The 15,096-nt window shown below is 38.4% G+C and overlaps 1 protein-coding gene across 2 annotated transcripts in view; it reads right to left on the bottom strand.

The window, feature by feature from the left end:
- aass (aminoadipate-semialdehyde synthase) overlaps window positions 1-15,096 on the bottom strand; it is a 57,219-nt gene that overhangs the window by 36,650 nt on the left and 5,473 nt on the right. The window contains exons 1-3 of one of the 2 annotated variants that reach the window (XM_031742048.2): window positions 9,463-9,616; window positions 4,473-4,709; window positions 2,265-2,441 (exon numbers count right to left, since the gene is read on the bottom strand). In XM_031742048.2, the coding sequence (XP_031597908.1) occupies window positions 2,265-2,441; window positions 4,473-4,691 (396 nt within the window). In that variant the 5' untranslated portion in view covers window positions 4,692-4,709; window positions 9,463-9,616. Of the gene's footprint in view, window positions 1-2,264; window positions 2,442-4,472; window positions 4,710-9,462; window positions 9,617-15,096 lie in introns of those variants that run through there. The other variant, XM_039615343.1, reaches the window with a different exon arrangement.

The raw sequence follows: 15,096 nt of genomic DNA on the forward strand, positions 1-15,096 counted from the left end.
TCAGATATATGGTATATTATATTCAGTCGTTAATATATTCTATATTAACAACTGAAATCATGCAAATCCATGTCCCCCTTTATGCAGTGATTACATTGAGCAACATGGACAGTTGTAGACATCATAAAGGAGAAGTCAACCATTTGGCGACATGTGCAGTTTTTGCATTGTAATAGTAAATCTTTACAGAAGTGTCTGTGCATCAAAAAAAACAGGAAGGCGAGCAGAAATCAGCACAGACTGTCATGCTCACTGTCTGATGACAATGATGTTTTAAAAAAATTAAGGTTTTATTTCAGTCTTACCCCCGCATACTGTGAGATGTGACTCTACTGAGAGAGGACCGCTACTGTCAGGCTACAGCAAGTTCATGAAAAAATTAACAGTATTAAAGATTGTGAACTATGACAGCTTTGGTTTTAACTTAATCTTAATCCAGTTTTGGTGTTAATGTGTCAAAAAACGAAAACAATCATTGCTGGAAGCAGTTAACAAGCTTGTTTTCATTAACATTTAAACTTTCTGAACAGGTGATTAAAAGGACTGAAATGAAAGCTGTTGGCTTTTTATCCCAAAAACTGATCACAGCGCATGTGAATTTGTGTGTGTGCGTGTGTGTGTGTGTGTGTGTGTCAGTGAGGAGAACCTGCAGGTCTCTACTGCTGTTGGGATTGAATCACAACAAAAATACAACACATGCTGGAAAATGGAAAATGTGTGTCAGGCGAGTCTTGGTTTCAGGTTTCAACACTCTTGCCTGTCATTGACCTTGTGAAGGGTGATCATAGGATTGCTTCACTCTGCCTGCAGAGTTCAACTACTCAAGCAGCAACATCTAAACTAATCGATTTAGGTTATTAAAATATTCACAGAGAGCAACATAACTGCTTGTGGAATTTTGCTCCCAAAATGAAACCGCCAATCACTGCAATGAGTAATCAGTCTGTTGTATATGAATAAAGATAGTAACCAGCAGCTAGTTTGGTGATCAGAGCACGGTTAGCTTGCACTATATTTTTTGTTGTTGCTTGTTCCTGTTAGCAAAGACAACCCCAAATGACAAGTGCACCCACTGTCAAGTGTTGAAGCAACGTGTACATCTAAATCCTGCCTTAAACCCTCACGCTGTTAATTTCTTGAACCTAGGATCCTCTTGCTGTAAGGAAAAAGTGCTGACCACCACACTGCCCACCTTTGTCTTTGACTCAGCATATTACTTAAAAGAAGAAAAACTCATAATGTTTAAAAAAAAGTTATTTTCAAGGCTAGCAAAAGAAGAGAAAAGAGACAAAAGAATGCTTGGGAGGAACTTCTTGTATCTCAGATAAATACAGACTTTCCCTGCATCATTTAAAGTTGTATACTGGAAATAGGGCTGGGCAATAGGAGGAAAATATAATATCACAATATTTTTGGCTATATCACGATCTATATCACAATATGTTTAAATAACCTCCAAAAACAAATGTTATTTTCAACCATATAGTGCCTAAAATTGCACTAGTATACTCACTCAAATCGACCACTCAATATTTTGTTCTACTTTGAATACAAAAAAATCTGAACAAATTTAAACGTCTTATTTTAAACATGTTTTATCCATCAGTTGCACACAGAGGTTTTTCACAAATGACAATACTGTCACAGTAAGTCTCTCTGTGGTCAACACCAAACCTTTAACAAACAAAAGATCATAGCAAGAATTCACGAGACAAAACAAAACAGTTGAATTAAAAAGGTTCTCTTTTGTGCTTCTAACCAATAAGAATTGTAAAATAAAAAATGTGATGACCTCAAATTACGGAAACAAATCTCTAGACAGTGACTATAAAAACAACTGACCAATAGTTTTTAAGGCATGTTTTGCAAATTACTGCGTTTGAAATCTAAACGACAGCTAGTCTCATTATCTCGCTCGTCTAAAACTCTCGCTGTCGCCATGTTTTTCCCCATCTGGTAGTATATAAACACGCATGCTCAGTGCAGTGTGCCAGGTAGAAAACCTTCCACTTAGGAGGGGGGATTAATGATGTGTTCGCAGTGTGCGAACACTGTCTGCATTTAAACTCAGCAAATTAAATGCAGACAGTTTAACATTGCCATGGCAATTTATACTAGATGGTTACGATAAAGCCATTTTAACCATCATATGTGGAAAAACTCACGATACCATCAAGTATATTCGATATATCACCCACCCCTAACTGGAAACATGAATAAACTGACTGAAAAGCAGGATCACTGCAGGGTATTTTAGGGCTTACCTTTTTCAGTATGTCATCCAAGAGCCCCATGTTGGGTTCCTGAGCCTTAATGGTGTGTGAGAAAAAAGCGTACGTCTTCCTGGGAATGATCTTCTCCTCCGGCGGCCTCTTCACTCCAATTATCAGTGATGCATCTGAAATGTTCTCCTGAACGATAGCCCCTGCCTTCATATAGTACTGAAAGCAAAGTACGGTCTAAATGTTATGGCTCACAAACTGTTTTTAATGTGTCTTCAAGCTTGTCTGTATTTTTAGTCCCACAAACTACACATTTTATAGGTACAATATGTTTTTAGAGGAAGCGAAGATGCCTAAAAGTCACTAAATGTAAAATCACTAAATACTATCCCAAAAAGTTGCTTCTGTTTATCTGGACGTAGCATTTTCAGTGGAAGAAACGTTTCGTCACGCACCCGAGTGACTTCTTCGGTCTTAGCTGGCTGCAGGTTTCCCCAACCTTATAAACAGTACCTTTGCACAATGACTGAAACTAGAACCACTGACAAACAATGAGCTGTGAGGTCAGCTTGATCATTACTATGCAAATTGTCATGACCATTGATCAACACCCACTGATCAATGACCATGAGTATCATTCACAGAGAGTTGGGGAATGGCTGTAAGATGGCGAAAAATGTACCCTTAGGCCCCCTCCTTGATTCAGAGATGGTCTTTCCCTTTTCATGTAAATGGCCTCCTTGACTCCGCGCTCAAACCAGTGTTCCTCCCTGTCCAGGATGTGTACATCCTCATCATTGAAAGAGTGTCCACTGGCCAGTAGGTGTAAACAGACTGCGGCCTGACGAGTTAGCTCTTCACTGTTGTGCCATCCGCTTTGCCAGAGGTTGTTTGGCTTCCGCCATGTATAGATCCTGGCAGTCCTCCTGGCACTTAACAGCGTACACTACATTACTCTGTCTGTGTCGGGGAACCCAATACTTGGGATGAACGAATTTTTGGCGCAGCGTGTTTTGGGGTTTGAAAGTCACAGAAACGTGTCACAGCTGTTCCGATACTCCTGACACATAAAGGATCACTACAGGTTTTGGCTTAGGCAGCAGTTGTCCTTCTCTCCTGGATCGGCTGGAGCTTTCTTTTGGCACCTTTCCAGCTTTTACAAAAGTCCAGCTGGGATAACCACATTTACTCAGGGCCTTTTTGATGTGATGTTCTTCTGCTTCCCTGGCCACTGTGTCTGCGGGGATGGTGTTCGCTCTATGTTGTAGTTTCCTGATGACACCCAGTTTGTGCTCCAGTGGATGATAAGAGTGAAACCTTAAATACTTAAAAGCTTGTTGGTTTATGGTACACATCAGCTTTTAGATGTCCCCCATTACTGATGGAAATCTCACAATCTAAGAAGGCTAACCTGCCACTTTTCATATCCTCCCTGGTGAATTTGATGTGCTGTATCCACTGAGTTAATGTGATCAGTGAATTGTGGTACGTCCTGAGATATGATTTTCACCCAGGTGTGATCCACACACCTGAACCAATGGCTTGGTGGTGTTCCAGGGTAGGATAACAGAGGACTCTGTTCCATTTCTTCCATGTACAAGTTGGCCACAATAGTTAAAACTGGGGAACCCATGGCACACCCATGTTTCTGCCTGTAGTAGTGATCCTTGTATGTGAAATATGTGGAATGAAGATCCAGTTCCAAGAGCAAACACACTTGGTCTGTGAACATCAAATAAAACCATCTGCCTGCATAATGACAGCTCTCATCTTCTCAACAAAATCAAAAGTGTTCAGCATGGTGTTCAGAGCTGCTTACCAACAGCTTGAGGATCAACGCCAGAAACTTTGAGACGTTACAGGTGACCGAGTTAATTATACAGACAATGGGTCTTAAAGGCAAACCCTCTTTATATTACTGATATTATTATTGATATTTATGATCAAGAAACTCCCCTCACAGCTCACTGATCGTCAGTGGTGCTAATTTCAGTCATTATGCAAAGGTACTGTTTATATGGTTGGGGAAACCTGCATTCAGCTGAGACTCAAGGAGTCACTTGGATGAGTGACGAAATGTTTCTCCCACTGAAAACGTTATGTCCAGATGAACAGAATCAACTTTTTGGGATTTCCTTACCTGGATGATTGAGCATGCATCAAGATATTAAATACTACATTCATAGATCTGAAAATCAAAAGAACACCACCTGAAGAAGTGAAAATTAGACAAATTATTCCTTCTCTCACCTTCTCATGAATAGCTCTGCGGTTGGATGGCTGGACCAGGACTTTAACGCCAGCATTTGTGAGCTCTTTGACATGTCGTGGTGCCAGTGGCGCCCTCCTCTCCCAGGGATTGACATCCTCGCGACGTATAGCCATGACGGCCCTGTGGTGCTCATAGCGCCGCTGGGCCACGAGACCAGTGCACATTCCCTTACCTTGATGATGGAGGATTCGGAACATGACTTCACCTCCTCCTGCCTGAAAAAGAGAAAAGAAAAGAAAAAGACAAAACCACAGTGATTACCGCGAAATCGTTTAAGCAGAGAGAAACAGAAAGGGCAACCTGTGACAAGGCAAGGGAGAGTGTGACTGAAAGGTCAAACATTTGCTGCTTAACATGTTATAACATGTAAATTATTTTTAACAACTACAATAATTTATTATTATTGATAATACTCACTTCAGTTTTATTTATATAGCACCAAATGCCTCAAAGTGATTTATATAATAAGGTAAAGACCCTACAATAATGCAAACAAAAACCCCAACAATCAAATAATTCTCTGAGCAAGTACTCTTGTTCTATGGCCTCACCAAACTCCTTCCACACCAGAGTTTTTGTTTCAGCTGCCAGGCATTCCCATCAAGCACTTTCTATATGTATGGGTCTATACAACCTGATCTACCTGACCTGACCTGCAATCTGGGGGTGTCCTGGTGCCAAATGTACTTATTGACCATTGTGTATGAACTAGGGATGTGCATGACTAGTCATTCATGTGACTAATCGTCACTACTGTCACTAGTTGGAACTAGGGATGGCACGATACCACCTTTTTAATTTAGATACCAATATTGTAAATTTGGATATCTGAAAAACAAAGGAAGTGCAATATTAGCATGAAATGGTGTTTATATTCAACAAACAATTGTAGAATGGACGCTTATATACTTAAAGCTAGTGCTGGGCGATATGGAAAAAATATTTATCACGATATGAATTATTTTATATCACGATAACGATATATATCACGATATACCACCTGACCTGTGGTCATCTGGAAAGTATGCAGTCTTTAAACAGCGAGTGGAGAGGGTGCAGTCTTTGCTTTGAGTTACTGTAAAGCATGTCGCAAATCCGGGTGCATGTAAAACAGCACCATGTTGCAAAACAACAAGACAGAGTTTCTTTGCGAAAAATGTCATTTTTTTTATACTTTATTTTCTCTTGCATAAAGTTAAGAGTATGTATAGTGAGAAGACAACATTAATATATTTGCACAGGCTATTTAACCCTTTAAGACCTACCATAGAACCAAGTCCGCCAGAGCTTATCTTTAAATTTATTTATTTTGAGTGTCTTCATAGTTTTATTTTTGAGATACACAATTTTTATATGCTACAGGAAAATGAAAATAAATAAATGCAAATTTTAAAAACACAGCATGTGCATCAAAATAAACTATTTACAACAGTGTAATTTGACTTCTAAGCATCCCAGAAACGATACAGAAGAACATAAAGTCAAACATGACTTTTAAAAACACCAACATAGGCTTTGAAGCTTAAAAAACTACATTTTCCGCGAAAATGATGTCACTTCCGGTTTCGGACATGTAATGGCGGACATGCGTTCGTGCTGAGTTATATTCCAACGTAGGAAGTGTTATGAACAGCTGATCGGATCGGCAAAGCCTGTTTCTGGAATATTATGTTTTTGTTGCTGCAAGTCTGGAATATTATGTTTTTGTTGCTGCAAGTCTGGAATATTATGTTTTTGTTGCTGGAAGTGCTTTTTATGCAATTTTTGCAAAGCTATATGTGGAAGGAAATCGTGACCTAGGACAAGCTAATGGAATAAGATGTAAGTACAACTCCGGTTTCATATGCAAAAAAAACATTATTGCGCTACCTTACGTGGTTACAGTTCTACAGGGATTTAAAAATAGTTAGGGAAAACGGAGTTTGCCTGCTCCGACCGGTTTTAAAGGGTTAATGATATATTTTATGTAATAATTTGTAAAATTCGGGTTAGAAACGATAGAAGACAAATGGCACGATAGACACTTTTCTATCGTCCACACGATATATATCATCATATCGCCCAGCACTACTTAAAGCCATCACATTTTACATTTATTAAGTTTATTTATTAAGTTAAATTGTTTTTCTTGTTTTTCTGTTTTGAGTACAATTTAAATTCATTCATGCATTCAGTATTGGAGAATGTGATTAATGGTTTCAAATGCCTTTGTTTAGACAGTTTTTGGCCATTACATACTCCACAAATTTAACTTGATATCTGAGTGTTTTTCAACTTTACGCTAGTTGGTTAGTCTAATTTATTTTCCTTGTTTAGCACACTAAGAAATTAGTCACCAGGAACATCCCTATTTTGAATGTAGTGTTCAACATGGACTTGCACATAAGTCCAATAACAAAACTCCACTCAGCTTAAGCTTAGGTAGAGCTCAGGCAGGTCGTTTCGCCCAATTACACCCAGCTGGCTCTTAACGTTGTTGACCACGTCAGTGTTGAAGTCTCCCAGTAGGACAAGGGTGTCAGCAGGTTGGAGCGCCCTCAAACGCCCCAGCAAGTGACTCCAAGAAGGCTGGGTATTCTAAACTGTTCAGTCAGTCTTCCCTTTGGGTAAGGGAAGCAACCCTCCCATCCACAATGAGAACCTCAGTGTACTGGCAGCAAATTGATGGGATACAAGAATACCCACCCATGGGTATTCTGGAGTTGCCTCTCACCGAGGGCAGACTGAAACAGAGCCCAGTCCCTCTTCATTACAATGGTTCCAGAGCCAAAGCCATGCGTCGAGGTGAGCCGAACTATATCTAGCCAGTATCTCTCAATCTCATGCACTAGTACAGACTCCTTCCCCCACCAGCAAGATAATGTTCCGATATCCAGCCCTGATAGCCAGGGACTGGACCGCCAGTTTCCAACAATGGTGGCAGCTACTTAGTTTTAATATTTCTCTTTCTGAGTCACAAAATAAACTTTTAAGATATTTTCGGGCGAGAATGTAGCTGTGTAAACTTCACATATCTGCTCGATTTATCAAGACATCACATATTTGCAAAAGTGCTCTGACGTTTTCTGATTAAACAGAAATGTGAGATGGTCGAGAATGTACTCCAATGTCCTGCTATATTTGAGGGAGCAAGGAGCAGACGGCTGAGTTTATTAAACTCAACCAAGACAATCTACAAATTTCATTAAAAGTTTAATAAACTATCATCTTGTCTTTATTTTTAGCTAGCACATACCTTAAACACTTCAAGTTGTAAGCTAATGATAGTTATATAAGAGGAGATGCATGCTGGTGCAATAAGCTTTATGTTTTAAGTCCATTGGATGCATGATCTGATTGGTCAACTAATCACAAAAATAATCGGTGACTGGTCGACTATCAAAATAATCATTTGTGGCAGCCCTACATCCATGTACATACTGGAAATGAGAGCCTCCACACGGCATTTAACCTTTCATTAGAGTCTACTGGCGTGATTCAAAATGCAAAAGAACCCACCCACCACTTTAATCACACTCTAGATCTTGTTCTGACATTTGGCATAGAAACTGGTCATTTAACGCCATTTCCTGAAAACCCTCTTTTGTCTATCCATTTCTTACTAACATTTACATTTACAATAATGGATTACACCAAAATGGAATAGATTACATCACAGCAGATGTCTTTCTGAATGCGCTGTAACCAAGTTTAAGGATATAATTAATCCACTGTTATCTTCTTCAATGCCTTCAATGCGGAAAAAATTGTAGAGCAGCTACCTGAAGCTACTCCGACAGAGGTTGATTATCTTGTTATTATTTTTACTTCTTCACTGCATACAACTCTAGATACTGTAGCTCCTCTGAAAAAGAAACCTTCACATCATAAGTACTTGACTCCCTGGTGTAACTCACAAAAACGCACCTTAAACCAGAGACCTTGTAAGCATGAGACGAAATGGCGTCTCACCAGTAAGGCTGCAGCTAAAAATTATTTTGGTAGTTGACTAGTCTGCCAGGTTTTTTGTGATTAGTCAATGATTATTTCAATAACTCTTATCTCCGCGTCCTCTGGGCAAATCTGTTCTAGTTTCCAGTACCTCACCTGCTTAAGTCTGCCCACCTGTTAATATCACCCAATTGTCTTGTTCCACAGCAAATTAAAATAATGACCTAGGAAATCAATTTGAAAAAAAAAATCAAATGTATTTTTAACATTATTCAATAAGACCGTCAGAATAAAAATGAAATAAATAAAAATATTAAGTAATACAAATTAGAATACTAGTAGTATTTAAACAAAAAAAATAATGTGCACATGAGAATCTTTAAAACATTACTTTTTTTAACCACTCAATGGAACAAACCACATTTAATATTGTTACCTGCGTTTTGTTATCTCTAGTAACTCTCCATTGAATCTCGGGCTTCAGTGCCTTATTGTTGTGAGTACTCTACATTAAGGCAAAAGGTTGGTGATCAATTAAAATGATTATACCTCACAAAATTTTAAAACGATTAATTGGCATAGTTTTGTCCTGTATTATTATTACTCTGCTTTATTCTGTATTATTTTTGATATAACTGTCATTTCCCATGGGCCATGCCCAAGTCAGAGCAAGGCTAAACAACACCTCAGTGCATTTGCCAGACACTTTAGAAATGCTCCTGAAAACGTAAAAATAACTCAATTGGATGCTTCTGTTAAGTGAGCCTTAATTACCACGGCATATCAAGTACATTACACTACTTTGTGATCGATAAGCTTGTTGAATACCACATTATTAACAATCACTGTCAAAAATCTAACAACACAGACACAGCAGTAAAATCAGTAAACATATAAGTGGACCTCTGCGTTGATTTTAGCTAGCAGTGTGGCTTTAATCGACACTGTCTGTTACCACATGGGTCAGTTCTGTTCAACACGCTTAACATTTCAAGCGCTCGATAATAGGCTAGACGTGCTGCAGCTACTCGAACCCACCTTACTGACTGGTTTCTTTACACCACAACGGGTCCAGGCGATGAAATTTGGCGACTGTTCACCGAAAACAGTGGAGGTGAGAACACATTCAACTTTACGCAGACACTACTTCGCACGCGCACAGCCTGAACCAAGCTACTTCCGGTCACTATTTCAAAATAAAAGTAAAAATTAAAACCTCACGTAAGCAAAATTCTCCGTACCTACATGCAATGTGATACGTAATATAATCTAACGTAGGGAAACCGGCAGAGGTAGAGGTCCTACAGGGTATGACCGTTAGTGTTACGAATGCGTACGTGCGTAAAATATGTAAGCTAACATGCGTAAAAATTACAAATATTATTTTTGTGCAGCGTTTGAGGACTCACAAATGCGTGGTATAACCCACAAGTACGAAGCAACTTAATCACACGTAAACCCATTTTATGACTGCGTTCATTCAAACCTGGATAAATAGTTATTATTTACACACGACTTATTAAGTTCAGCTTCTCGAATACGCTAAATTTCTCTTTTAAAAACTCTTCTTTGCATGCAAACGTCTAAAACTACACGTAACATCCATCTCGCTCTCTTAAAAAACCTTAAATAAGTGTGCACCAATCGCCTGACACGCACAAGTCACGTCTCACGCCCACGTGGGGTTTTGAGGCACTGCCAGCTTCGTTCATATCCACAAATATAAGCTGCGTTCAATCTCCAGTGTAAAACTGGGACATCTGGGCTTTCACTGTTTTTTCTGCATGGTTTTTAAATGAAGCGTTCCTTTTTTTAAATAAACAGAACAGCTTGTCACCCCTCTACCAGAAAACGTAGTTTTAACAATTAGGCTTTACACAGTAGCCTCTGAAGGGTTAAATATGTTTTAAATAATTCGCTACTACAGCCTGAAGTATTCAGGATTAGTCATTAAGCTAATTGTGGCTCTAGCTCGGGAGGTTGAGCAGATCGTCTACTAATCAGGATTCAGTGCCTGCTCCAGTTTACATGCCTGTAGTATCTAGATACTAACCCCAAGGTATCCCTGATACGTCCATCCAAGTAGGTGTTTGAATATTAGATAGAAAGCACTTATGCAGAAAAAAGTTCTGTGCATGAATGGGTGAATGAGGCAGTTTGTTCGAAGTGCTTTGAGTGCTCGGGTAGAGTAGAAAAGTGCTATATAAGAACCAGTCAATTTATTATCAGAGAATGGTAATATTAACAGCAAAGTGTTATTCCACATTACATGGATTATAACTATATTGAAAATATACAGAGATTAGTTAGTATATACTCATTCCAGATGGTGTTCCATCTGCAGCTGTACACTGCCTGATTTTTCACAACAGGCCACTGTGTAGCATCTATAATTGTTAAAACTATTAATTTTTGTAGTAGAGGGGTTTTGGGGTGGTTGTTTTGTTTCTTTTTTTTAAAAATTGAGGAGTACAGAGAAGAGTTTTACATAGGGACATGGACGCAAGTTACATTTGTGGATCTGTGCAAAGCTGGCAGTGTGAAATTTACCTCAAAACCCCATGTGGGCATGAGATGTGATCTATACTCGTGAGGGATCAGGCACTTGCTGTACACGCATTTAAGGTTTTAATGAGCAAGAGGTATGTTACCAGCGGTGGATCCACAGAAATTTTCTTAGAGTGACATGAGGTTGGCACAGATATCAAATGGGGTTGCCAAATCAAAGCCGTTTCTTTACACATATGCAGGGTTTACATTCTGTAATATGCATTATGCATTGTTAAAATACATCAAATGCAGCAAGTACACACGTTTCACAGCTAAAGACAATTTTTTTTCAAAAAGTTTATAATTAGACCAGGGCTTTTATGATGCATTTATGATTGCATTGTGTTTTTGTTACCTCTCTCGTGAAGCACTTTGTGACGTCTGTGTGTGAAATGTGCTATATAAATAAACTTTTACTTAAACATAGTCTGTAACTTTCTTACTTTTTTTTAGCACAACCTCATGTCTGAATTTCCTGTTATTTTTTCATTGACGTACTGTATTAACACAGTTGATCTAAAATCACGCAAAAAACATAAAATCTGAGTAGGGAAAAAGTTTTTTTTAACTCTAAAAACCACAAACATGTTTAGTGAATAATTTTCATAATTTGAAATGTAAATATAAACTTTACAAATTTTGTAAACAATAAAGTTAGATACAACTATTTACCTAAAAAATGCAGCCAATGCCTCTGGCATTTTTTGTACAACCATTTAAAACTAATGAACTACTAAAACTAAAATTACAGAAAAATTAGGTGTCACAATAAGATGCCACAAAAATTATTTGTCCCACTCCAAAAAAAAGTTTGTCCGCCACAAGACAGAGGGGAAACTTCCCTGGCCTAAACCCTGCAGCCCTGACAACAGGAGGTGTATCTCTCATCCTTTTTCCCACCTGGAGACAGTGATTACATTACAATCTGCCTTTTGTGGCATTTTAGCAGCAACTGTGCAGCAACATTCACTAGTACTCTCATTATTCTGGAGAAACCAAAACAAACAACCACACTACACACTAACAATACACTCCAAACAAACTAAACATCACAAATCTCTCTTGTCTCAAACTCACTGTTAATCTCTCCGCAATCACTCCCAAAACTTTCCCTGCATCCTAAACAAATGCCATGTGTTGCCATATAATTGATTTGATTGGTCAGCATGATACATTTTTCTGCCAATAGGAAATGGGAGGCACTGTTTTTCTTGGTTTATTTTTGCGTTGTCCTTAGAAAATGCAGTTTTTAACGTTTTTTCCCCCCCACACCAAATATGTTTTTTTTTTATCATAACTCTGATTTTAAATGCATATCAATAAAATTTAAAAACGAGTATATAGAGTTTGAAGTCCTAACTTTCAACACAAGTTGGCTGCAGCTTGTTGCTATGTCAGCTTACATCGGTCATGTGATTTGGAGGCGCCAGCCCCTCTGTCGACCTCAGAGGGTTAATAACACTCACCTTTATTCCATTTCCAGACTGTGTTGAAATCTAAAACACAGATGAGCTCCGGCACAATCATAGTGGGTTGCTACTGACAACAAAAAATAAAGCTGTTCCATGCTATGGGCTGAACCATTTTTTAATGGGTGAGAGGGGTTAACACAATTTGCAATATATTCAGTTTTAGAATTTACATTCAATGCTAATTGTAGCTCAAAGTGTTAATACTAGCTTATAAACAACGTTGTCGTTTGCAAAACTAGGGTGGCACTAGGGGTGGCAAGAGATTATTTAGGGTGGCACATGCTACCCCATACTACTACAGTAGATCCGCCCCTGGATGTCACCTGTAGTACATAAATCAGTCGTATCGTACGCAATCGTAACACGCTGTTTTCTGGCTGTTGAGCAGCCAGTCTACTCTCCTCTACTCTCTATGTTTTTTTGTTTTGTTTTCGACATGACTGGACTGGTAATCTTCCATAACAGGCATTTGCCCGGAGGACCGACAGGTCAATTGAACGGCGGCTGCGCACATACAAGCACTGTCAGCAGCCTATTCGTTCGTTTTCTGAAACTGTATTGCCCAATCAAATCTGTTAACGCAACAGGATCCACCCCTACCTTCGATGTGTAGGCTCATGCAACTTGTAGAACAAAGTTTAGTTTGGAAAAAGTGGCGAAAATGAGAAGGTAAAAGGCGAAGAGAGGAAAAGAAACTAAAAACAAATGCAGCAAAACGTGTCAAATTCACCTACATGTTAGCTGTCGAGCCTGCTGCAGCTGTACTGTCAACAGTAATACCAGCAACAACCAGTAAAAAGCCCTCGCAGTCACAGGAAGTTGCTGTTGCTAGCACTATGGAAAAAATGCAGAAGCAGGGACAGGAATCCCAACAACAGATGGAGAAGAGTGAAATTAACGCTGTAAGAAAATAGACGGAGGGTTCACTTATAAACTGCTGTAAGAGGCAGAAGCTATACAAATGACTTTTCGTAAAAGCCACCCATTAATACCTTCCTTCGGCTCATATGGAAGATGGAAATCCTTCTATCAATTAATTTAGAGACAGCCTTCTGCTGCGCGCATCACATGGAGACGACAGAACAAAAAGATAACAGCGAAGGGTGTGTTCCAAAAGTATTGCAAGCTCTTTCCAAATATCAATAGTGGATCAATCAAACAATGTCTATCCTCTACGGTCTGTGTGTAGTACTACTGAATGGTTCAACATTAATAATTATATATTTTGGTTATTTTTTGCAAATGAAAAAAAAAAAAACCCCTCAAAATACACTATCAAAAATGTCTGAACTTTTTTTGTTGACTAACATGCTAAACCCTTTTTTTTAGCCCATGACACATTTAAATAACAGAAGCTAACCCAAAGAATGCTTTAGAGACAGACACATTTATAGTCCAGGTCTCCAAAATACCGGGTTTCAAAATACATGAAAAATATGTAAAGTGTTTTTTTGTTGTATTTACTAATTATTGTGAAAATCACAGGGGTTTAGTAGTTATTAAAAAGTGTTCAGCTTATTTGCAAATTGAAGATGATTCGTCTCATAAATCATGACTCACTGCTCTCCCTTAGATAAACTGCCTTTATACGGTAAAAGTATTGATATTGGCAATACTGGCACTGTATTTACTTGGTATCCGATCAATACCAAAATCTGTTTCCTTGATCTCGATTACGTTTTCATCTATGTCAAAGAAAAGTTGGTAGAGAACATGATAAGAAGTTAGGAAAAGAGAAGAGCGGTAGTCTACGAATTCAAATGGCTTTTCAGTAGTCTACTAACAGTGTGACACTGATATGCTGAAATAAGCTCATTTTGAAGGTATAGTACAAAATATGCATTCACCACAAAAATTTCTTAAATGCTGACCATAAGAACATAAACATCTGTGAAACAATATTTCTTCAATACAAAGGTTGAATTTAGGTCCAGATTTACTAAAGTCTGCAGTAACATAAATCCTTCTTTTGATGTTAAAATCTTCTGGATTTACTAATGTGGCACGGTGTCACTTTTGAGACTGAAAGTGAACAGTGCAGAGTATTTTGGGGGCTGGCCTTTTGGTATATGTATTTGTAAAAGTTTCACTTTCAGGAGGAGAATATTTAAATGAGTCACACAAATGTCAATTAAAAACTTGGTGACACACAAGTTCCTGCAAATTGCACTAATCTAACAAAAAATCTTTTGCCTGTTGTGGTTGTGCTAGGTGCTATTAAGAGTGGGTATTTCTAAGAGGGGAGGTATGAAAATATGGAGCCACAACAGCGACACTTGATTGAGGTACTGAAATTACTGAAAAACATTGAAAAATAAGACCTGAAACTGATGGGGGGAGGGGGTGGGATTGTTTACAGCAACTGGTCTTTTACATTTAGAGCGTTTCTTTTGTTTCTTTTATGTTTACATTTTTTTTCTTTTTCTCTTTGGGTTGTAATTTTGCATTAGATAGCTGATTTACCTGCAATGCTCTTTCCACCTAGGAGTTAATGCCCACCAGTACTGTCGCTGCACAGGCTTCAAAAAGGTGCTAACACAAAGTGTTCAGCAGCTAAACATTAGATCCTGTGCAGATTGATGAACAAGCACAAGCATAAGGAAAATCAACTATTACTTACAAGATTTGAGGTTACATCTATTTAAAAAGC

The sequence above is a fragment of the Oreochromis aureus genome, linkage group 7 (assembly GCF_013358895.1).
Source record: "Oreochromis aureus strain Israel breed Guangdong linkage group 7, ZZ_aureus, whole genome shotgun sequence".
NCBI classification, from domain to species: Eukaryota; Metazoa; Chordata; class Actinopteri; order Cichliformes; family Cichlidae; genus Oreochromis; species Oreochromis aureus.